This window comes from Lepus europaeus, chromosome X, assembly GCF_033115175.1.
Source record: "Lepus europaeus isolate LE1 chromosome X, mLepTim1.pri, whole genome shotgun sequence".
In the NCBI taxonomy this organism is placed as follows: domain Eukaryota; kingdom Metazoa; phylum Chordata; class Mammalia; order Lagomorpha; family Leporidae; genus Lepus; species Lepus europaeus.
This window is the reverse complement of record NC_084850.1, coordinates 78,298,721-78,324,468: the sequence shown is the minus strand read 5'-3', so window position 1 is coordinate 78,324,468 and position 25,748 is coordinate 78,298,721. Positions and strand designations below refer to the sequence as shown.

The 25,748-nt window shown below is 36.3% G+C and overlaps 1 protein-coding gene across 8 annotated transcripts in view; it reads right to left on the bottom strand.

Annotated features, from left to right (window-relative positions):
- Positions 1-2,985: 2,985 nt before the first annotated feature.
- Positions 2,986-25,748, bottom strand: part of PCDH11X (protocadherin 11 X-linked) — a 727,311-nt gene continuing 704,548 nt past the window's right edge. For 5 of the 8 annotated variants that reach the window (XM_062183503.1, XM_062183504.1, XM_062183505.1 and 2 more), the window contains one exon: positions 2,986-3,668. In XM_062183503.1, the coding sequence (XP_062039487.1) occupies positions 2,986-3,668 (683 nt within the window). The remainder of the gene's footprint in view (positions 3,669-25,748) is intronic. The other 3 variants (XM_062183507.1, XM_062183508.1, XM_062183509.1) reach the window with 1 other exon arrangement.

Here is a 25,748-nt window from a genome sequence, read left to right as displayed (position 1 = left end):
AAAATTAATAAGCACAATGTATTGAATATGGCCACAAAATAGAATAAGCAGCATGGCTGAACATATTATTATCACATGTATCATTCAATTTGAACTTCTAGTTTTAAGCCAAATCTAATCTTTCTTTTTTCAAGGGAAACATTTTCCAGTATAAAGAATGTATCTTTTACACAACAGAAAAGCCACCTGTGAGATTTGTCAACCTATAGCTCTGTCCATCCATTCAAAGAAAGAGTTTGTAAGGTGATGAGAAAGACCTCATCAGATCTGAAGCCCTGGAGTTATGGGTTTCCAAAGCCAGACCTAGTGGAAGCTTAGAAAGAGAATGCATAGGGGAGAAAAACTGGGCTCACACCCCTTGCCTCTTTGGCTACTTTCAGCCTGCTTCCAATCAATGCCTCTCTGACACAAAGCCAGAAGAGGGTGCCCAGTCATTTCAGATTCTAAACACAATCTAAATCCGATTATACAATCAGAGTTAGAAAGGGCAATAAAAGCATATTTGTTCATTCCTATATGTCTAGGAAAGGTAAGAAAACTTCACAAATTTTTTAACCTGAGGATTTAAGAGCTTCCCTAGTAACTGAATAAATCACACCATCAGAAAAGAAAAATTTCCCAAAATTTTACTTTGGTTCTTATTCTGGTTTCTAATAACATAGATAGCAAGCTTTCAGATTCCTGACAGATTTTTTAGTATTGTTTTAGCTTCTTCTTTTTATCTCCTTTTAAATTTGTGTGTGTAGATCATAACTTAACTAAATGTATGGAAAAGAAAAAAATGTAGAAATAATTAAAATTTAAAAAAATCTCACTTGCATAATCATTGCAAGTTGTTTTTGTTTTTTGGTTTTATTTTGTTTTGTTTTTTGAGTGAAAACACATTCTAAAATCTACTGGAAGCACGGATTTTGTCATTCTGGGTTTTAAAAATCTCCCCCAGGTTTAAAATCTTTGCCAACAATAACAACAGCAACAATAATAGCAATACATATACATGACATTATTTCAGTGAATTTTCAGACATTAGTCCTTCAGGATTCACATGCACCTGGGAAACCAGTATGCTCCAAATCCCTTGGAATGTTAATAAATACAAAGGAGAAACAAATACCAATTAATCGGAGATTTCACTAATTAAACTTTAGTACTTAAAAGTCAAGAAGTTATTCTACACACCAAATCAAATATGAATTAAAGAGCTTCACAATGGGAACAATGTATTCTTAAAACGCTACTTAACCTGCCGGGCACATTAAGAGAAGCTTCCTCAACATTCAGTGGAAACCTTCACCAATGAAATTAGACATTTATCACAGTTTATATTACAACATTTACACACGGTTTAATCATAAATTACGTATCTTCAAGTTACACATTACAAAGTCTACATCTAGTTTAATCAACAAGAAATATTCACTCCCCCCCCAAAACATCAATTATTTCTTGGTTTAGTGTGATACTGAAACAAGACATTTTCTTGGTTTTGTTATGGAGGAAAATTAATTGGGAGGTGTTTCTATAAATTCATGAAATGTGCACATAGACGATAATGGCCACTTAGGAGGATGAAAACAGAAAATAAAGAACAGGCAATGGAAGGAAACTAATATTTCCCTTGAATACTACTGTATTCTTTGCTTGGTAGGACATATTTTGTTTCATATCTTAGATTTTGTTGGTTTCTTTTTTTTTGTGTGCTATTGGGGTATTTCTATCCACCCCAAGAAGCAGTCATGAACCTTATTTCTCCCTCTGCACATCTCTTTGAAATTCTACACTGTAATACATTTGATGTAGTTTGATAATTACATATCTTGAAAAGTTCCTTCTTAACTCTCATCTTGTTATCAGTGGTTTTCGTCAGTAAGTTGAGCTAGAATGGTAAAATCCCCTTAGTCTTATAAGTTAAATACATGGTTTTATATACAGTTTTATTTATTCATCTGTGGTTTTTACTGAACATCTTTCGATAAAAGCCTATGGAGCTGTCGAATCAACATTTAAATCTTTCTGATCTTCTCTAGAAAATAAGAGTTTACAGTCATTGCTATAAATGAATCTGGTGTTGAAGGCATCCACCTTCCTTGTGATTTTTATATACAAATTCAAGAAGGTAAAGGTCCAATTAATAATGGAAAATAGGCTTAAAATGACAGATAAAATATTGTTTCTGATGTACTTTACACTAAACTACAAAGGTAATTTAAAAAAAAGAAAGAGGCCCTTTTTTAGCAAATAATTGCCTAATTTGGGCACTTATATTGCACTTCAGTGTCTCGAACTCTACTGAAGAGTAGAGAAATAGGTTTAAATCTAGATCTGTACAGTTTATATATATTTACCAAAAATGCATATACAAATTATATCAACAATATATTCTTGCCATAAAGGTAGAAAACATAAAAAACAGGGCAGAGACAAAAACTAGGAGATATTTACAGTACCTACTATGCATTTTTAAAGGTAGAGATACTAATAACAAAAACCTGGAGACAAATAAGAAACCAACATCAAACAAAAAGACTAACAAAAAGGGTACAGTACTTATACCTTCTAATGTTATCTCAACAAAAGTTTAGATAAACTAAAGGTAAACTTGGAAAATCAGATATTTGCTAGTTTTCCACTTGCTATGTACTGTGTCCACAAAAATTAGAACAGAAAAAAAATCAGTAATATTGCACATGGTGTTAAAAAATGAAAAAAAAACAGTACATCAGAAATAGTATTCACCATATATTAATTTCTGTCATGATAAGCCTTTCTGTACAGAGGGACATGAATTTTTAAATTTGTTTTTAAATAAAGATTCTGAATTAAATAAATTGTACACTTAATTTTAACTTTTGACTAAGGGTCTAGCTCCAGACTTATTCTGGTATCCGTTTTTATTTACAGAGCTATTTACAAAGCTATCAATTTGGAATAATTATGGAAATTGGACCTTAAACTTGGATTATGTACATCCTGTCTAGTTTAGCTTTATAATGGATGCTCTTCCATAATGGGGGAGTCACCCCTAGAGGGTCTGGCCTGTTGGCCTGGAGTGAAGGTTGTCAGTGGAATGACCTTAATTGAATCATCACTGTGATGAATTCTTTCAGACATGGTATAAAACTGAGCTCTTGTACTACCTTGCACGCTCTGATCAAGAGAGCGCAGTCCATCAGCCCCAGCCCCCTGCACCCAGCCTTGCTGCATAGCCATCGGTGGTTGGGCTTGGTTGCGATGGAGGGTAGCAGCCTGTGGCAGAGGGGGGCTACGGCGGATTGCAACAGCTTGTGCCAGGGGAGGGCTATAGCGGAGGGCTGAGCCCTGTGCTGCTGGTGGGCTGTGGCAAAGTGCAGTAGCCTGTGCTAGAGGTGGACTGTGGTGGAGAGCAGAGGCCTGCACTGGTGGAGGACTGTGGCACAGTGCAATAGCCTGGGTCACAGGAGGGCTGTGGCAGAGAGCAATGGTCTGTGTGACCGGAGGGCTGCGGCGGCGAAGAGTGGACTGTGTCAGGGGTGGGCTACGGCAAAGAGTAGAGGCTTGTCCTTGTGATGGACTGGAATGGGTCAGAGAAGCTGGCATCCAGCAAGAATCAGAATGGCCCAAGATGAGACATTCATGGGTACAGTTGTCAGAGGCCTCTTCCACAGTTGGCTGGACAGTTATTTCTGCAGCTGTGGGGGAAAACAAAAAAGAAAATATATTTATATTTCAAAGGCTTTTTTTAGTTACTTAAATCATACTGCTACAGGAAAAATTAACAATTTCTCTATAAATACAGCTGAAACTTCTAGTATTTTCACAATTGCTACTTGATTTGTCAATAATAATTCCTAGAGAAATATAAATAACCAATGGGGTGAATAGGGTCTCACTTTTATAATTAAGGTCTTTTGGCTTAGTCCCCTAAATGTAGATATCTTTAATTGTTTTGTGACTATAAATGGAAACTATTGTTGATGATCTATCTTATACACACAAGTCAGTTGAAGTATGGCTCCTAACTAACATGGAGAGAAGATATAAAAGTAAAGTGAGTGAGAAAGCAAATCATAGGAACATATAAGAAACTAAAAATTATAGTTAACCAAATTTTTATCGAATAAACTAATTTGAAAATGTAGCTTATTGAACTGTAAAATGTTCCTTTTAGTTTTCCAAAATAATTGATTACTGTAGTCTTTTTCAGAGATTAGCAAAATAATAAACTTACATATCCATAGCATTATTTGTAAACTCTAATGTCTTCTAAAACTCATTTGTAAGATTTCTCTAAAGTCTTCGAATGTCAGTAGATACTAAGTATCAATAAGGACACCCTATAAAGACTCATAAAAGACAGATGGGGTCACTATATCAATATAACAGTTGACTTGAGAGAAAGCAATGTTATCAAACATAAAGAAAAACATTATATAACAATAGAAAGACCAATTCTCCAAGAAGATGAATCAATTCTAAGTGTGAAAGCAGCTAACAACACAGATTCAAGATACAAGAAGCAAACCCAACCAGAAATGAAAGGAAAAATAGACATATTGATAATCAGAGACTACAATATTCTTCAAACTTGATCAAACAAATAGAAAACCAGTAATAATATAGAAGACATGAACAACACCATTAATCAATTAGAATAAAAGTGAAAATAATTTGGACAACATTCTACTCTCAGCAAATTTAGAAACACAAGAACTTCTTCAAATTGACATAGAACATTTACAAGCTAATAGTTAACATCATCTTTAAAGGTGAACAACTGAGTTCTTTCCATTTAAAATTGGAACACAGTAAAGTTGACCACCCTCATAACTCCTATTTAAAATTGTATTATAAGGTTTACACAATTAAATAAAGCAAAGGAAGAAATCAAAAGCCTACAGATTGGAAAGAAATAAAGCTGTTTCTATCCACAGACATAATTTGGTATAAATCTAACAAAATGTATGCAGCATCTATTGCTGAAGATAAAACACTGATTTGAATCCAAATCGAAGATTTAACATACGACGAGATGTACTATACTCAAAGCTTAGAAGATTTACTACTGCTTTGATGTCAGTGCTCCGCAAGTTGATCTGTAGACCCAGTGTAATCTCAACAAAAATCCGAGATACCTTCTTTTGTTTTTTGCAGGTATCAACAAGCTGATTCTATATAAGTTGATTCTATGTAAGCTGATTCCATATAAGTTGTTATATGGAAAGAGAAAGGAATTAGAATAGCTAAACAATTTTTAAAAAGAAGAAACAATTGGAGGAACTTAAAATTTTAATATAAAATAGCCTTTGGGCCAGCATTGTGGTGCAGTGGGTTAAGCCACTACCTGTGATATCAACATCCTATATGGACTTTGGTTCGAGTCCTGGCTGCTCCAGTTTCAATTCCACTCATTGCTAATGTGCCGGGAAAGCAGCAGCAGATGGCTCAAGTGCTTGGGCCCCTGCATCCACATGGTAGAACCAGATGGAGTTCTGTTCCTGGCTTTGGCTTGTACAAGCCCAGCTCACTGTGGGCATTTGGGGAGTAAACCAGTACATGGAAGATTTCTCTCTGTGTCTCTGCCTCTCTCTAATTCTGCCTTTTAAATACATTTAAATTTCTTGTTAGAGATGCCCCCTGCCTTTACCTGGCCAGCTCTCCTCCCAGGCCAGCCAAGTAATGAAAGTCAACAGAGTGCCTTCCCCTAGGAGGTTCACACCTCCCTTAGGATATACCCCATGTGAAGAGATAGATAGGTCTGGGCCTCTTAACTTACAAGGCCTAAAGCCCAACAGATTATTATCAAGCCCCTTCTATCAGGTTCTATTTGCCTCTCAATCAGAAAACTTAATTGTAGCTTAGACAGCACCTTTCTTAGCTCCTCTAATAATGACTCTGTCCTTAGTTCTAGACCCTGTCTAGTGCACTTGGGCCTCATTCCTTTGTAATCATAACCTCTACTCTACCACCAATGGCTCTACTCCCAACCTGTGTGTACTGATGGTCCTCTTCCCCACTTAATGCTGTATAATTGTTCAGACCTGGTTAAGGCCACTCTTAGGATCATTGGTTACTATCCTCAACCTGTCTTTTATGACCTTGTCTAAATATGATCAGAGTCGGGGAACTTGGAAGGCTTCCATAGCCTTGGCAACTCATGACGACAGCCTAGGGTGGTTACTGGCGCCATAAACTAGAGTGTCAATTTGTTGGGTCAACAACAGGCGCCACTGTGCGCTTGCTCCTGATGTGGGATCTCTGTCCTTAATGTACTGTACATTTTGATTTAATGCTATAACTAGTACTCAAACAGTATGTTTCACTTTGTGTTTCTATGTGGGTGCAAACTGTTGAAGTATTTATACTAAATTGATCTTCTGTATATAAATAGAATTGAAAATGAATCTTGATGTGGATGGAAAGGGAGAGGGAGCGGGAGAGGGGAGGGTTGCGGGTGGGAGGGAAATTATGGGAAGGGGAAGCCATTGTAATCCATAAGCTGTATACTGGAAATTTATATTCATTAAATAAAAGTTAAAAAAAATAAAAAAAAATATTAAAAATAAAACTTTGTTTTATAACTTTGTGAAACCAATGGTTAAGAATGTTATTCTACTGTAGTTTTAATAATGTGTGGTTACTTTAAAATTTACTGTATATGGGTGAAGTGGTCATTTTTCCATTAATTTTTGTTTACAGCCATTGTCGATATTCCCACTAAAGCAGGGTCTTTTTGGTTTTTACTTATTAAATTTCTTATTTGCTGAAGTATCAAATCCTTTTCCTGTAATGTAAATTTAAAATATGTTTTCTGAATAACTAAAAAAAAAAAAACAAAAAAAAAGGGAAAAGGAAAGAGGGTGGGAAGGAGGGGGGAGAGAGGAAGGGAATGGTAAAATTATAGGAATGATAAGCAGATCAGTGGTTGCCAGGGTTTGGGAGTAGAGAAAGGGGTGAATAGCAGGGGCAGCAGAATGGAATTTCCGGGTGATGAAACTGTTCTCTGTCATGAAGATAATGGTGGATACATTTCTCCAAACTGAAAGAACTATACGACCGGATTGAATGTATTGTAATGATATGGCTGGCGCCGCGGCTCACTAGGCTAATCCTCCACCTGCAGTGCCGGCACCCTGGATTCTAGTCCCAGTTGTGGCACTGGGTTCTAGTCCCGGTTGCTCTTCTTCCAGTCCAGCTCTCTTCTGTGGCCAGGAAGGCAGTGGAGGATGGACCAGATGCTTGGGACCCTGCACCCGCATGGGAGACCAGGAGGAAACACCTGGCTCCTGGCTTTGGATGGATGCAGTGCGCCAGCAGTAGCGGCCATTTTGGGGGTGAACCAACAGAAGGAAGACCTTTCTCTCTGTCTTTCTCTCTCACTGTCTAACTCTGCCTGTCAAAAAAAAAAAGTAGCAGTATTTTGCAAATACCAAGAAATTCTACATTTTGTATGTCAACTTTTACCTAATATATTCAGTTCAGAATTTTCTACCAAAAAATAAAGTTTTCTAATCACATGAAATAGTATTCAATGGAAATACTGTATTTTCTCCTTGTGCACTTACTGTTTGGAATATTTTTAATGCAGTGTTATCGAATTTAAGTATCATTTTGAAAATTATGGGTAGGAGTACTAAAAAATGGGAAAGGGATAGGAGATTGGTTTATAATACAAATTACAAATCAAAAGTTTTATAAGACATTCAGCCTCACACATTTTCTACCTTTGTAAAAACTGCAAAATGACAGCGGTTTTCCTTTGTGTACATGATGATGGTGAGATAAGAGTACAGCAAATGAATGAAAAAATTTTTTTCATATAAACTATCTATTTAGGTCACCCTATTGTCTTAACTTTTTTTCTTTCTTTTTTTTAAAAAAAATATTTTATTTATTTGAAAGAGTTACAGAGAGCGGTAGAGCCAGAGAGAGCCAGAGAGAGAGAGAGAGAGAGGTCTCCCATTTCATTGGTTCACTCCCCAAATGACTGCAACGGCCAGAGCTGAGCTGATCCAAAGCCAGGAGCCAGGAGCTTCTTCTGGGTCTCCCACGCAGGTACAGGGAACCAAGAACTTGAGCCATCTTCTACTGCTTTCTCAGGCCACAGCAGAAAGCTGGATCAGAAGAGGAGCAGCCAGGACTTGAACTGGTGTCCATATGGGATGCCAGCGATGCAGGCAGCAGCTTTACCCACTGTGCCACAGCGCTGACCCCTCAATTCCTTTTTATTATCCAAAGTATTCCTTTAGAGAGATATACCATATTTTATTTATCTGTTCATTAGTTGATACTTGGATTGTTTACACTTTTACTTATCATGAATAATGTTGCTATGAACATTTGTGTAAAAGTTTTTGTACTAAGTCAAATGACCAATCTATGTTTAACTTTGCAGGAACTTTCAAACTTTTCTCCAATTTGACTTAACTATTTTAGACAGCAGAAATATATAAACGTTCCAATTCCTCTGCATACCTGCTAATTTTTATTATCTTTTTTTATTATAGCCATACTAGTAAGAAGTGGTGCCTCATTGTGATGTTGATTTGCGTTTTACTGAATACTAATGAAGCTGAACACGTTTTCTGCACTTATTAGTCATTAGTTTATCTTATTTGGAGGTATGCTTATTCATATCCTTTACCTATCTTAAAAGTAGATTATTTGTCTTTTTATTGTTGAGCTGTACAATTTCTCTTTTTTATCTATATGGTCTTGTCTAAGTCCATCATAAGATATATGATTCAGGGGGCCGGCACTGCGGCATAGCGGGTAAAGCCTCTGCCTGCAGTGGGTGCCAGTACAGGACCTGGCTGCTGTACTTTTGACCCAGCTTTCTGCTGTGGCCTGGGAAACCAGTGGGGAATGGCCCAGGTCCTTGGGCCCCTGCATCCACATTGAAGACCTGGGGGAAGCTCCTGGCTCCTGGCCTCAGGTCGGCCCAGCTCCAACAATTGCAGCCATTTGGGTAGTGAATCAATGACAGAGGACCTCTCTCTTTGCCTTTGCCTCTCTGTAACTCTGCCTTTCACATAAATAAATAAATCTTTTAAAAAAGATATATGATTCACAAATATTTTCTCCCATTCTTTGGTTTTCACTTCATGATGTCCTTTAAAATACAAAATTCTTGAAATGACAAAGCTTAATTCCTTTTTTGTTGTTGTTTGTACTCATGGTATCAGGTTTTAAAAGGCTTTGCATGATACAAGGCAAAAATGTATTACTATGTTTCTCATAGTTTTATGGTTTCAGCTATTATATTAAGGTTAATGACCAATTTGGAGTCATTTCATGTGTGTTTTTGAGGTAAGGAAGGGACTCAATGAATTTTCTTGTTTGTCCAGGAAGGTTTACTCATTTTAATTTATTACAGACATTTTCACTGGATATAAAATGAGGGGTTAACATTTTTTTTCTTTTTTGTCAGCTTCTTAAATATGGCTTACCATTGCCTTTTGGCACCTATCATATCTGCTAAGATGTTTGCTTTTATTCTTATTAAGGTTCCCACGTACACACGTCATTTTTTCTTACTCCTTTTGAAATATTTTCTTTCAGTATTTTTATAGGACATGCTTAAGTGTGGCTCTCTATGTTTATCATACCTGGAGTTTGTTGAGCTTCTTATCTATACATATCAATGAGTTTAACGAAATTTGAGTTTTTTTGAGTCAGTATTTCTCCTAATATTATTTCTACTCCCTTCTTCCTCCTTTCCTTCAGATAATTCCTTTCCTCATGAATAAGTGCACTTAATGGTTTCTCACATTTCCCATTTTTTCTTTATTTTTTGGCTCTTTTATTTAGATTGCATAATCTCAACCAAAATTTAAATTTGAGTTTTCTGATTCTTTCTCTGGATTCTTGAAATCCGCTATTGCTCCTCTCTATTTTGGTTATTGTATTTTTCAACTTCAAAGTTAACATTTGGTGTTTTTACATTTTTACTTCTTTATTGATATTCTGGATTTGATGGTATATTGTCATTCTGCTTTACTCATTTAAGCATGGTTTCTTTTAGATTTTTGAACATATATGTGTACAATGTCTGCTTTGATGTCTTTTTCTATTGAATCTGACATCAAGACACACATGTAAGCTTTTGTTGCTCATGTTGCTTTTTCATGTATGGCTCACGGTTTCCTATTTCTTTGTATATATCATAATTATGTCAAAATTAGGCATTTTAGATAAAAATATTACATTAACTGTGGATACTAGTAACCTTTCGTTCTCTGAGACCACATATTACTTTTCTCTGTTTATCTGTTTTGTTGCTATGCTGAATTATATTAGTTAAATCTCTTATCTGCTTAATATGAAGTCACTGATGGCAACCACCAGAGTTCAGCGTTGGACACTGATGTCTCAGTTAAATTATCTGCTGCGGCTGCAATTATATCCAGCCTGTTTGGTTCCGCTAATCATTGGATGATTCTTTAGTGGGCTTTTTTGTTTGTTTTTGTTTTTGTTTCTTTTTTGGCAATGTCCTGTGCATAAGTTGCTCATAAACCTGATCCAATTAATTTTAGGTTCTTTTGCAGGGATGGTTTTTTGAGGCAACATGTTGATGTCTTGTTTCTTTTTCTATGTCTCTTTACAAGGTTCTTTCTGCTAAATTTACAACTAACTGGTCTACAGTCTTTTTTTTTCCCCTCTCATGGAACTACTATCCTCTTCTTAATTTTTTACCACCAAAATATCCATTGGATTTGGAAACTCCATTAGCTTGAACTTCCCCACACTTCCTTACAAATACAGTTCATGCTCTTTGGGGAAGTTTTGGAGCTCTTTGTTTTTATGGTATATCTTTCTTCCCTTGCCAAATCTGTGGCCACTGCATGGAAGCTTATAGTAGGGACAATAGCTTGCTTCAATTAGATTGGAAGAGTGCTGAACAGATGAATCAGCTTCTGGTATTCTCAGCTTACCTGTCCTAGCATGAAATTTCCACCCTAGGACTAAGTTGGAGTATAGGCAATTGGGGCTCAGTATTCTTAAAGCACTCTTGCCGGTAACAGACCTTCTGCAACATAGTGCTAATAGGGCTGAAAAATCCTGGAAGTATGCCCCTCCTTGGAAAATAGCTTAATCTTAGAATAGGAGCTGGAGGGGGGAGTTCTATGTTCTTGGATAACTCTGCTCAGCATGTAGCTTCTGTCACGTTGAACTAATGGGGAAGGTATGGATCATGGTTCAAATGCTACAGCTCTCACTGCTTTGGCAGAGCATAAATTATCTTGAATAAGTGTTTCTGAGTTTGCTGTTTGCTCCTAGGACAATTTTTCAGAAACTTTATATAGTTTTTTAAAGTCATTTTCATCAATCATGTTTGTTTCACTGGGGAGAAGATGCATGTAACTACTCATAAAACCATTAACAAGTGATGTCAATAATCAGTAATATTTCACCAGATAGACTTAGTCCTTAAAAAATAAAACCAAATATGCAAAGAAATTAATTCAAATGATAATACTTGCACCAACAATTTTACAAAGTTCTTCAAAACTTGGGAAATTAAGTAACAAGACACACACAGAATTTCAGAAAAATAAGAGGCCTAAAAGTTGATATGGTTTATGTGATTTCATGATGCATACAATATATGGTTTTCATAAATTGAAAGGTTTTATGATTAAATGGGAAACCAGTTGACACAAATTTTTTTATATGAACAGATGATACTTCACATAAACTCCTTCCAAAATCTGTTGTGGATCATTGTAATAGTATTTTCCAATACTAACAGTATAAAACATGAGTAATCTGGTATATCTGTTGAAATGCTCTCCAAAAAATTCACCTTGATAATGATTCAAAATTTCTATTACATTTAATCACTTATCCTCGATTCATATTGAATAAAAATCAACACAAGTATTAGTTAAATATAACTTCCATCAATTTAGTTCTAAACTTTTAATAACAAATAAGCTCAGGCTTTTTGATATTATTTGTTTTTTTTTAAAGATTTATTTATTTACTTGAAGGTCAGAGTTACACAGAGAGAAGAAGAGGCAGAGAGAGAGAGAGAGAGAGAGAGAGAGAGAGAAGGGTCTTCCATCCGCTGGTTTACTCCCTAATTGGCTGCAACAGCCAGAGCTGCGCTGATCTAAAGCAAGGAGACAGGAGCTTCTTCCAGGTCTCCCAGGGGTCCAAGGACTTGGGCCATCTTCCACTGCTTTCCCAGGCCATAGCAGAGAGCTGGATCAGAAGCGGAGCAGCCGGGACTCGAACTGGCACCCATATGGGATGCCAGCACTGCAGGCGGTGGCTTTACCTGCTACGTCATAGCGATATTATTTGTTTTAAGAGCTCTCTTTTTTCTTTAAATAACAAATATTTCTATATTTATTAATATTTATGATTTTCAAAAATCTTTCATCAGCAATAAAAAGATAAAATCATTTATTCAGAGCTACTAAATGCAATTCTTACATTCAGACTTATGGTGGAAGGATTGCCTAGAACATACGTTTGCATCTACAATAGGTTAAAAAAATCACATCTTTAGCTAAATGTACTTAATCTCAGTAATTCAGAATGTGTGGGTGAAAATCTTAGTTTTAGTTAAAATAAATGTGAAACTTCACTGCCATATACCTAAATGTATACAAATACAGCAATACTGGTAAGTCAATTTTAAACAAAAGCATAAAAAATTATAATTAAATATTATAAAGATTTCTATGTGACTGAATGCTGCTAAAACATATTTCCTTTAGTGGGCTATACAGCTTTCCTTAATATGATTCACACCTTTTAATTAACATAACAAGCTATTTCCCAAAGAGAAAGTATGCGATTAGCACAGATTAACTCAGTTCAAATTGAAAAGAATCTGCATTGTGAATTAGTGGAATCTAGCGAATTAAACTAAAACCAATGTTTTTTGAAGGCTTCTGAAACTCATGAATAACATTCAACGTCAAAGAAATTAATATTCTTACTAGGAAATATATTATGCTCATGCAACATCCAAACACCCTATGGATATCACTGTAGTTCTTCTCGAAGGAAACCATGATTCAGTAACATAGTTGATCATTTTGTCAGGCTGAAAAGGAAACTTGAAATAAATTTATGATTTAAGTGATGTCCAAAAATTCTGTCAACATGAATGTAAATGCAGTATACTGGGAAAATGGAATATACAGCCAGGCGATAAAAACAGCAGACACAAAGAATATATTGCTCGGAAGACTTCCCCAATATCTCTCCTTGGAAACCATTTACAAGTGAACAGTTACCATCTGCAATTGTTGAGAAGGAGTGAGAAAAATGACAGTATATTGAAATATATTTTTAGCACAATGAAATGAAGATCACTGTCAGAATATAATTCATCTGTTTTGGCTCAGAAAGAAAATCTGCCCTTATGATGTTGAATTCATTTGGACAGACCTTTTCCTTCACTCTAAATGCTTGTACTTGAACTTTAAATGGCTTTTCAGAATTATCTATTAACATATTTCTTTAATGGGCTGATGTAAAATACGTGTTTCAAGAAGTAGAGGAGCAAATCCCAGTATTTCAAAACTCAGATATCAAGTTTATAGATGTGACTAAATGTGCTTCAATGATGTGCCAAATCATTCTCTACCATCTAACAATTTGGGGACAAATACATATTTTATAGACATTTCCCTTAATGTTATCCCGACAAAATTTGAATGTTCACTATACAGATTTCCAAATTGTTCCATTTAATCTATCTGTTAATCTCTGATAGTAATTCCACATGTCATTTGATTAATGTTCAAAGCTGAACTCTCATGAAAAGGAATGACATATTTTGGTAAATTTGTGTTTGATCTCTCTTTTTCTTGCTCTTTCAGTCATTTCCCAGATGTATCACTGAGGATTGTTAATGTTATTTTAAGAGAATATCAGGTTGTAATTGACATATTGATTTCAGCAAAATTTTACTGTCCTGAAACACTTATCATTTGGTCTTCCCAAGCCTAATAGAAATATATGACTTGTTCTACTAGGCTTACATGTCACAGTTTGGTTTAATATGGTCCAAATACATACGAGAGGTATTTGAAACATTCAATACAGATATGAACTTGTAATTTTGAGATTTGTGTGACTTAAAGTTCCACTAGTACATTGAAGATAATTTGTGCAATTTGATAGTTTCAAGTTATTCGTGTAAAGAAATTAGCCAGAGCAGACAAATAATACATAAGAAAACCATATCATGAGATGAGTGATCCTATTTTCACCTAATATTTATTTTTTCTAGGATTTGCATGGAACAAATTGAGTGAACTGACCACAACCAAGATAGTACTTTGGAAGCGACATGAGTAACTGAACATTAGGAAAGTGATGGGATTGGGGCTTACCATAAAATTATCATTAGAGGAACCTGTGCTGTGATGTAGCAGGTAAAGACGCCACCTGCCATGCTGGCATCCCATATGGGCACTGGTCCAAGTCCACCAGCTCTCTGCTATGGCCTGGGAAAGCAGTAGAAGATGGCCCAAGTGCTTGGGCCCTTGCACACACATGGGAGACCCAGGAGAAACTCCTGGCTCCTGGCTTCTGCTTGGCCAGGCTCTGGCCATTTGTGGAGTGAACCAATGGATAGAAGACCTCTCTCTCTCTCTCTCTCTCTCTCTCTCTCTCTCTCTCTCGCCCTCTCTCTCTCTCTCTCTCGCCCTCTCTCTGTAACTCTGCCCTTCAAATAAAAAATAAATCTTTTTAAAAATAAAAGTATTATTAGAGTTTCCTCAATGTTCCCCAGTAATTTGATGGTATTGAGTCATAGATTTAGGATTTTGATCCATTTTGAGTGGATTTTTGTTTCATACTTCTGCACATGGAAACTCTGCAAGACATTAGGATAGGCAAAGACCTCTTGGAAAAGACCTCAGAATCACAGGCAAAGTCAAACTTGAAAAATGGGATTACGTCAAGATGAGAAGCTTCTACACTGCAAAAGAAACTTGCAAACTGAAGAGGCAACCAACAAAATGGGAGAAAATATTTGTAAACTATGCAACTGATAAGGATTAATATCCAGAATCTATAAAGAGCTCAAGAAACTCAACAACAACACAACAAATAATCCAGTTAAGAAATGGGCAAAGGATTTGGATAGGCAAATCACAATGGGATTTCACATCACCCTGGTCAGAATGGCTTTCACACAGAAATTAACAAACAGCAAATGCTGGTGAGGGTGTTTGGAGAAAGTACTCCAATCCACTGTTGGTGAGAACGTAAACTGATGTACCCACTGTGGAAGACAGTATGGCAATATCTCAGAAAGCTGCATATAGATCTACCATATAACCCAGCCATCCCATTCCTGGCAATTTACCCAAACAAAAAGAAATCAGTACATGAAAGAGTGATCTGTACCCCCATGTTTATTGCAGCTCAATTCACAATAGCTAAGATATGGAATCAACCCAGATGTCCATCAAGTGAAGCCTGGGTAAAGAAATAATAGTATATATAAACTATGGAATACTACACAGTGGTAAAAATAAGAAACAACAACACCATGTAATTCTGTCATTTGCAACTAAATGGATGCAATTGGAAACCATTATACTTAGTGAAAAAAGCCAGTCCCAAAAAGTCAAATATCATATATTTTCCCCAATCTGTGGTAACTAATAGAGTACCTAAAAGGTACTCTACATGAGTTAAATTGACACTTTGAGATGCTTACTTTACAACAGACTTACAATCAATCTATGGTTCTATAATGATGTTTTAGGCCCGTTGCTGAAATCTCCAGAGTTTCATTTTTATATAGCATAAATTAAATAACTTACCTAGCTTAACAACAATAAAGCTTAAGAAAATCTTCATATAAGCAATTTAAGATTTCAATTAGGATAAAATGATAAAAGAAGCACAACTTTCACCCTACAGAGTAAACTGTACATAATTGCCAAGTATTTTGAAATAATGTGCATATATGAATATATAGCTTATTATGTCAATAACCATAAAAATGAGGCACAATTTTCATTGTTTTTGGTAGTATTTCTAACTAAAAAATGTAGTGTTTTCTATATTATCATATTATTGAGACCTTAGCAAAATTGATTGTGACAAACTTACACTGATTCAATGATAGCCACTAAGAAACATTTTTGTTTTCTCCCTTTAAAAGTTTAGATTTGATTAAAACAATAATAAATCCTCTGAATTACCTCAGCAACTAAAATAAACCCATGGATAATAATATTGAATATTCTGTGACATATTATTCTACATCATGTGACTATAAATTTTTTAAATGCCCAAATATATCCAAAGTTAAAAAAAATCTACATGAATTCCAAATGTTTAATTCCTTTATCATTTCACAATATGGGTGTGGTTGAAATTATACACATAACATTTGTGAATATATAGATAATCTGGTGCAAAACATTATGATATTAGGGATACTGTGATTCAAAGTATTCTCCAGAAATCAATATTTGTTTTTGGCTTTTGAGGTTGGAAAGGGCAATGTTTTCCCTTTCTTGAGAGGCAGATTATTATTTTTTAATATCCTTGTGAGGTTTGATTTATATACTGGACTTAGCATTTAGAGAAGTTGAAAGCAGATCAGGGCTATTGCTTTTGGTATGCCTTTCAACATTTCTTAGTTTAACAGAGGATCTGTCAGACTGAAATCTTTCGAGAGATGGACGAAGTACTCTTTGGACACAGATATTGTAAAAGCATACAGATTATTAATAACCAATAAATGTAGCCAATCTCATTCATCCAATAATCCTGTACTTCATTTAATTTGTTCTAATGAATTGAGTAGGGAAATAACTATTGCAACTCTATTATGCTGGAAACTGGTATTAATTTAGACTGGGAAAATTGAGACATTGCTTATGTAAGGAATAATTTGGCTAAATCTTCACCCTTCAATTTTAATCCACTCCCCTCTTTTGAATACTTAGGAGCAACAGAATTTGTTCTCTTCCTTTGAAGATTCAACAATGCTACCTTTTTAAACTCCCTCTGTGATAAATTCTGGTAATTTCTTGCAAGTGTGTTAAGTTTCTCAAATAATGAGTGTTTTAGAACCCTGCATCATTAACAATAAATGTGATCACTTTACTTATTAGAAAAGACTGTTCCAGGTGAAAATGTTAGTACATGTTATTTCAGAAACTCATAGGTGACCATTAGCATAAAATCACCCATGGCATTATAGCAATTATCTTTTTTTAAAGTTTTATTTTGCATATTTGAAAGAGTCACAGAGAGGTAGAGACACACACACACACACACACAGAGAGAGAGAGAGAGAGAGAGAGAGAGATCTTCCATCTGCTGGGTCACTCCCCAAATGGCTGCAAGAGCTGCAGATGAGCCAAAACAAAGCCAGGAGCCAGGAGCTTCTTCTGTGTCTCCTATGTGGATGCAGGCACCCAAGCACTTGGGCTGTTTTCCACTGCTTTCTCTGGAGTGTTAGCACGGAACTGGATTGGAAGTGGAGCAGCCATGACTTGAACTGGCACACATATGGGATGCTGGTGTTGCATGCCAGGGCTTTGATCCACTGCACCACAGTTTCAGCCCCATAGCAATTCTTTAGCATAAGCATTTACTCATTAATTTACTATCAGTTACTTATTCAAGAACTGCATTTGGGAAATATGTTAATTTTAATGAATAAAGAGATGTATAGTCAATTAAATGTGGTAGTAATTTTAAAAAATATGTCATCGAAGGGCCAGCATCATGGTACAGCAGACTAAACTACTATGTGTGACACTGGCATCCCATATAAGCGCCAGTTCAAGTCCCCGCTGCTCCACTTTCCATCCATCTCTGTGCTAATGGCCTGGGAAGGCAGCACAAGATGGTCCAAATTCTTGGGCCCCTGCCAACCACGTGGGAGACCCTGATGTAGTTCCAGGCTCTTAGCTTCAGCTTGACCAGTCCTGGCAATTGTAGCCAACTGGGGAGTGAATCAGAGGATGGAAGATGTGTGTGTGTCTCTCTCTGTCTCTCCCTTTCACTCTGTATCTCTGCCTTTCAAATAAATAATCTTAAAAGTTAAATAAATAAAATATGCTATTCAAAAGTGCCTATGAACACAAGCTACAGCATGGATATTTTTGAATTTATGACATAAAGAATATGTAATGTAGGAAAAGATACATTCAAAGATTCATAAAAAATACAATTTGATGCTAATTAAAAATACACTTCAGTATTAACTCTATCATATATAATACCATGAGACATTGCAAAAGATGTCCATAGAAAGAAAAGTCAGATATCTAATTTATTTGGACATTCCATTTAAATAATTTAATTTCTATAAAATTGATTTTTATACTGAAACTATATTTACAACATGTACGGGGGCCAGTGCTGTGGCGTAGTGGGTAAAGCTACCATCTGTGGTGCCAGCATCCCATATGGGCACCAGTTTGAGTCCCCGCTGCTATACTTCTGATCAGCTACATGCTAATGGCCTGGGAAAGCAGTAGGAGATGGCCCAAACCCTTTGACCCCTGCACCCACGTGGGATACCAGGAAGGAGCTCCTGGCTACTGGCTTCTGATTGGTACAGCTCTGGCCGTTGCAGCCATCTGGGGAGTGAACCAGTGGATGGAAGATCTCTCTCTCTCTCTCTCTCTCTCTCTCTCTCCCTCCCTCCCTCTCTGTAACATTCCCTTTCAAATAAAAAAAAACTTTAAAAAGAAAAAAATATACATCAGAGAAAGTGACAGCTATCACCAGTCATTGTTAAGTACTCAGGAACCATAAGGGAGAAGGTGTTTCTTCCTTTAAAGGTGTGTGTTAAACAGAAAACCAGTAAGAACAGGGTTCAACAAGGATGCCAGATGTTCCTCACTGCTAGGATCAACTTTAAGTTGATCTAGGTTGCTAGGCTTTGGGACTGCCAAAGTACATGATGAAGCAATTGTGGAGACATTTATTCCAAAGTGACTTAAATCCGTCTAACTTTGAGAGGAACTGTGAAAAATTTTCTAGTTTTTCCTCACACTGCAGTGTTTATGAACTATTATCCAGACAGTAGATGTGTGGGAATTAACACATTCTGTTTTTGTTTTATATTACTTGGAAGCAATATTTGATGAATTTTGATTTACCTTAGCCAAATATTATGGGACATGAGCATTTATTCACCATCTTTGTATTTTAATTGGTTAAACTAATTATGTCCCTGGTGTCTATTATGGGGGCTGTCTTCACCCAAGGGAGAAAACAAAAAATGTTATCTTTCCTTTTTGAAGCACAGAATGCCTGATACTTGTACTTGTTTTCTGGTTGTGTTTATATTTATATACATATCATTGAAAAAAACAACTCTTTATAAAACTTTGTTCTGTACATGTAAGTTGACCAAAAGACAAAGCTAATTGCTTGCTTTTATTAACACAGATCTTATACTTGGACTCTAAATATCACATGAAAATTTTTATTTTTAATTAGTTTTTTAGATGTGGCAGTTTTGGTGTTCCAGATATATTAGACATATTATATATTTTTTTTGACAGGCAGAGTGGACAGTGAGAGAGAGAGAGACAGAGAGAAAGGTCTTCCTTTTGCCGTTGGTTCACCCTCCAATGGCCGCCGCGGCCGGCGCACTGCACTGATCCGAAGGGAGGAACCAGGTGCTTATCCTGGTCTCCCATGGGGTGCAGGGCCCAAGCACTTGGGCCATCCTCCACTACACTCCTGGGCCACAGCAGAGAGCTGGCCTGGAAGAGGGGCAACCGGGACAGGATCGGTGCCCCGACCGGGACTAGAACCCAGTGTGCTGGTGCTGCAGGCGGAGGATTAGCCTATTAAGCCATAGCGCCGGTGATATATTAGACATGTTATATATTTAATATGCTCTCTCTCTGAAGTTTGTAATCAGCAAGTATTAGAATGTTTATACTGATGTAAGATGGGCAAGGAGTGAAGCAAGTTCAGTCAAATGACCGACAACTTTGATGTTTGCATTGAAGCCAAGTTATATTTGAATTACCCTGTACAAGATGTCAAAGGCAAGTGTATGTGCCAAAATAGCATAGAGAATTATGAGGTATGTTCTTCACTGAAATAAAACTTTCTCCACAGCAAAGTAAAATCTCAATGCATAGATGAATAAAATGCCATATTATAATAAAACAATCATGTTCTTTAAAAATAGGGGACAGCATTGTTGCATAGCAGGTAAAACTACCACCTGCGACCTGGGCATCGCAGGTGGGCACCAGTTCATGTCCCAACTGCTCCAGTTCCCTGCTAATGGCCTGGGAAAAGCAGCAGAAGATGGCTCAACTGCTTGGGACCCTGTCACCGACGTGGGAGACCTGGAAGAATCGCCTGGCTTCTGGCTTTGGCCTGGCCCAGCCCTGGCCAATGGAAGATCTCTCTCTCTCTCTCTCTCTCTCAGTAACCCTGCGTTTCATATAAATAAGTGAATCTTTTTAAAAAATAACAGACTAGCGGATGGAAAAATGAGATTTCAAGAAATGTGTTTGATTCAAAGATTTGTATGTAATTTATGAATGATAGCAAATTTATTCCATATAAGATGAAGGTGATGAGTAAGTCACAGATGTTTGATAACATAAGTGAAAAATCTTTGTATATGCATGTTCATGCATGTTTTATACATAAATATATAAGAAAGCTATGATTGTAGTGTGTGTAATGAGGAAGTAAAGATGAGAAATAGATATGGGGAGATTATCAGTAAGGGTGAACTGTCTTTTGGATAATTAAGTGGGACCTTAAATGAAGAGAAAGTCCTAGAGGCAATATTCCTTCTCAATTGAGGAAAATGAACCAAAAATTATCCTTGATAAATCGACACAGAAATACATAAAACATGTGAAACACAGGGTATAAGTTAAAATGGAATGTGAGGACATGTTCTTTGAGCTGAACAGAATACTTCTTTCAATATATTTTTCCTGAAATTGGCTTTCCACACTATGAATTTTAATTCCAACTACCAGGCTTATTATACGTATCCCATTTAAGTGCAATTCAGTACATGTGCATGTTCTTTGTTTTATTAAGAATGACCTCATTAACCTCACATTTTCATCCTTTCAGTAAATGATTAAGTTTCTTAGTGATTTAGTTCCCTACAGTCTTTAAGGATGGATTTGCTTTGACTTGTTACGGCAACAAACTTTGGTTTAAAAATAGTCATTGCAGGGCTGGTGTTGTGGCATAGTAGCTAAAGCTGCTGCTTGCAACTGCTGCATCTCATATTGGAGTGCCTGTTGGAGTCTCAGCTGCTCTACTTCCCATCCAATTCCCTGGTACTGTGCTTGGGAAAGCAGCAGATGATGCCTCAAGAATAAGGGATCCTGACTCCTGGCTTCAGTCTGGCTGAGCCCTGACTGTTGTGGGGATTTGGGGAGTGAACCAGTAGATGTAAAATAACTCTCTTTAAAAAACAGAAAAATCTATTTTTTTTTTAAATCATGAAAGAGCCAGGCTATTGATATTGCTTCTACTCTTACCACCACAAGGTCAGGTACTACGTCTACTATGTTAATAGGGTGAGTTATAAAGACATTTTGAATGTTAAACAAACCATGAATTCCTCGAATAAATCTCAGTCCCTAATAAAGGTCTCATTTTTGTATTATTTCTAGATTTTTAAAAGGACTTTTATCATTTGGGTTATATTCATGAGGGATATTATCTCTAGTTCTTTTGATATTTTTCTTTTATTTCATTCTTTAATGGATTTTGTTTCGGAATAATGTTGACCCTGACCCTGTTAATGACTTGCAAAGCATTCTTTCCTCGTTTATTTTCTGAAAACATTTGTTTAGAACTGTTTCTTTTTCTTAAATATTGGCTGAATTTCACTTTGAAGGCTTCTGGGTCTAGAATTTTCTTTGTGGGAGCATTCCTTTTTTTTTTTTTTTTTGACAGACAGAGTGGACAGTGAGAGAGAGAGAGAGAGAGAGAGAGACAGAGAGAAAGGTCTTCCTTTGCCATTGGTTCACCCTCCAATGGCCGCGGCTGACGTGCTGCGGCTGGCACACCGCGCTGATCCAAAGCCAGGAGCTAGGTGCTTCTCGTGGTCTCCCATTGGGTGCAGGGCCCAAGGACTTGGGCCATCCTCCACTGCCTTCCCGGGCCATAGCAGAGAGCTGGCCTGGAGGAGGGGCAACTGGGACAGAATCCAGTGCCCCAACCGGGACTAGAACCCAGTGTGCTGGTGCTGCAGGCGGAGGATTAGCCTATTGAGCCACGGCGCCGGCCTATGGGAGCATTCTTAACAAGGTTAATTTCTTTTCTTTCTTAAATATTTTATTTATTTATTTGAGAGGTAGAGTTACAGACAGAGAGAAAGGTCTTCCCTCCGCTAGTTCACTCCCTAAATGATTGTAATGGTCAGAGCCAGGCCAATCCGAAGCCAGGAACCAAGAGCTTCTTCTTGGTCTCCCAAGTGAGTGCAGGGGCCCAAGCACTCGGGTCATCTTCTACTGCTTTCCTAGTCTATAAGCAGAGAGCTGGATCAAAAGAGGAGCAGTCAGGACACGAACCAGCACCCATATGGGATGCTGGCGTCACAGGTAGAGGCTTAGCCTACTACGCCACAGTGCCAGCCCCTGTATTTCCTTCTTGAGAGACCTATATTAGCTTGTGTCTTTCAAGGAGTTTGTCTTTCTCTTCTAACTTGCCCAATTTGTTGGAAAAAGGTTCATAATTCATATCTTACTACTTTATAACTATCTGTAGACTCTATACATGAACCCTTATATACTCCTGATATTCATGAGTCTAGTTTCAGGTTTTTTTTTTTTTCTTAACTTTTAGCTAAGGGTGTAGCAAATTCATGAAAGATGTCAAGGAATGAGCATTTTCCATTGTCAGTACCTAAAAGTAGTCACAGTCTTTGCTATGACATGTCATTGGAAAACAGATGCCAAAATACAAAGAATTAAAAAAAAATCTATAGGCTGTTTCTCATAAGAATGTTTTTCAACTACCTACTTTTATATAACATGTCTATCTTTATATAGAATAATTTCTCCCTTTATCACTTTTCTGGGTAGATCGAACAATGATACATAAATAACAATTTCGTTATCGAGCCCTGCGGACACATAGCTAGGAATACGTTATAATATTATTATAGTTAATACAAATGTAGCAGTTATGAGAGTGTGTTCCAGGTCCACGTTCTTATATACAACTCAAAGGGATTTTGAGGGTGTTTCTTAAGTGAGATTGCCAGATTTGGCACGTAAAAGCACAAGCTACCCAGTTACATTTGACTTTCAAGTAAGCTAGAAGTGATATTTTATTGTAAGTATGCTTCTTGTAATAGTTAAGAGTATTTTTAAATTAAAAATTGCTGTTTTCCTGAAACGAAAATTTATATGAGTGTACTATATTTTATCCTGCAAGCTTAGTCGTAATATGATGTCACAATATGTCTGTGAATTTTCTATAAGTATACAATATCTGTTCAAAAATCAATGATAATTTATTTACTCTCAAACATATAGTGTAATAAATCCTGAATATATGGTAGGTTAACATTTTAATGATAGATTTCTGATACATTACTTACATACTATACATTTACTAACATTATAAGCCATGTACTCTGGTGGTTGGAAGAGATCTTTCCTCTTAAAACTAAATCCATTAATTTAAATTCTCATACCTTGACAAACACTGTCTCAAATTTCTTTTTTTATACTTTTATTTAATGAATATAAATTTTGAAAGTAAAAACTTTTGGATTATAGCGGTTTTTCCCACCATAACCACCTCCCACCAGCAAACCACCCCATCTCCTATTCCCTCTCCCATTCCATTCTTCATTAAGATTCATTTTTAATTATCTTTATATACAGAAGATCAACTTAGTATATACAAAGTAAAGATTTCAACATACTGCACCCACACAGACACACAAAATATAAAGTACTGTTTGAATACTAGTTTTACCATTAATTCTCATAGTACAACACATTAAGGGCAGAGATCCTACATGGGGAGTAAGTGCACAGTGACTCCTGTTGTTGATTTAACAATTGACACCCTTATTTATGACGTCAGTAATCACCCGAGGCTCTTGTCAAGAGCTGCCAAGGCTATGGAAGCCTCTTGAGTTCACAAACTCTGACCTTATTTAGACAAGGTCATAATCAAAGTGGAAGTTCTCTCCTCCCCTCAGAGAAAGGTACCTCCTTCTTTGATGACCTGTTCTTTCTGCTGGGATCTCACTCACAGAGATCTTTCATTTAGGTCATTTTTTTTTCCAGAGTGTCTTGACTTTCCATGCCTGAGATACTCTCATAGGCTTTTTAGCCAGATCAGAATAACTTAAGGGCTGATTCTGAGACCAGAGTGCTGTTTAGGGCATCTACCATTCTATGAGTCTGCTGTGTATCCCATGCCCCATGTTGGATCGTTGTATCTTTTTTAATTCTATCAGTTATTATTAGTAGACACTGGTCTTATTTATGTGATTTCCCTTTGACACTTAATCCTATCTTTATGATAAATTATGAACTTAAACTGATCACTTTAACTAGTAAGATGGCATTGGTGCATGCCAAATTCATGGGATTTGGCATCCCATGGCACGTTTCTGGCTCTACCATTAGGAGTAAGTCCGAGTGTGTGTCGAACTATACATCTCCTCCCTTTCTTATTCCCACTCTTATTTTTAACAGGGATCAATTTTCAGTTAAATTTAAACACCTAAGAATAATTGTGTGTTAATTAAAGAGTTCAACTAATGGTATTAAGCAGAACAAGAAAATACTAAAAAGAATAAAATAGTAAGCTGTTCCTTGACAGTCAGGACAAGGGCTGATCAAATCATTGTTTCTCAAGTGTCAGTTTCACTTCTACATCTCATTGGACCACCTCAGCTCACCCCTACATTCTCCGACAAGTGTCTTACATGATTTTAGAAAAGACATCTTGAGTAACTAACTTATTTTGTTCTAATATTTTTTATATTCATGTAGGTTAGACTATACAGAAAAATTCTGGTAAATCTGTGGATGTTCATTTTGTGCTTCAGTTTACTTCAGCTCAGTTACAAAATGCAGGCACTTATGGAAGTACAGTCAGTTTCTCTGATCATCTTAATCCCAACATATGAATTATTATTCTTTTATGAAAAGTACTCTCCTGAGCCAATAAGCCTTTGAGTATAATGTAAATTGAAGTGTTATCTCAAAAATAAATAAAATATTAAGCTGAAAAAATTATTTTACTGATTCAGAGGGAACAGGGGAGATAACTGAAGAGTTGTTCTGAGGGCAGTCGTGGATTATACTGAGATATTCACACTTTCCTGCTTGACACTACCTGTGACCAAGGATCTGCACTTGTGAGAAAAACACTAATGCAATTTTGACTTTTTACTACTATACGTTAATGAAGTGCACAGAGATTTTATAGCTTTTGTATCATAAAATATGTTTTACACTCAAATCCTGTTTGATTTATTCTAATGAAAGCTGTTAAAAGTAAAAGTGCATTAAAAAATCAATAAATACAAAGTATGTCTATAATTTTGTATTTATCCCCAAAACAGTTTCAATATCAAACAAGAATATAAATTTTTCCAATTTTTGTAATATCTGTCAGAGTCACAGAGATCATTATATACATTATGTATATATATTTTTGAATTAGAAATTTCATGATGTGTGGTTTCATAAATTGTAAAATGAAATTCACTATTAGAATTACTTAACATTTTATCAAATCAGTTTAAGATATAGTCAATATACTATTCTAGTATTGTTTTAGAGAAA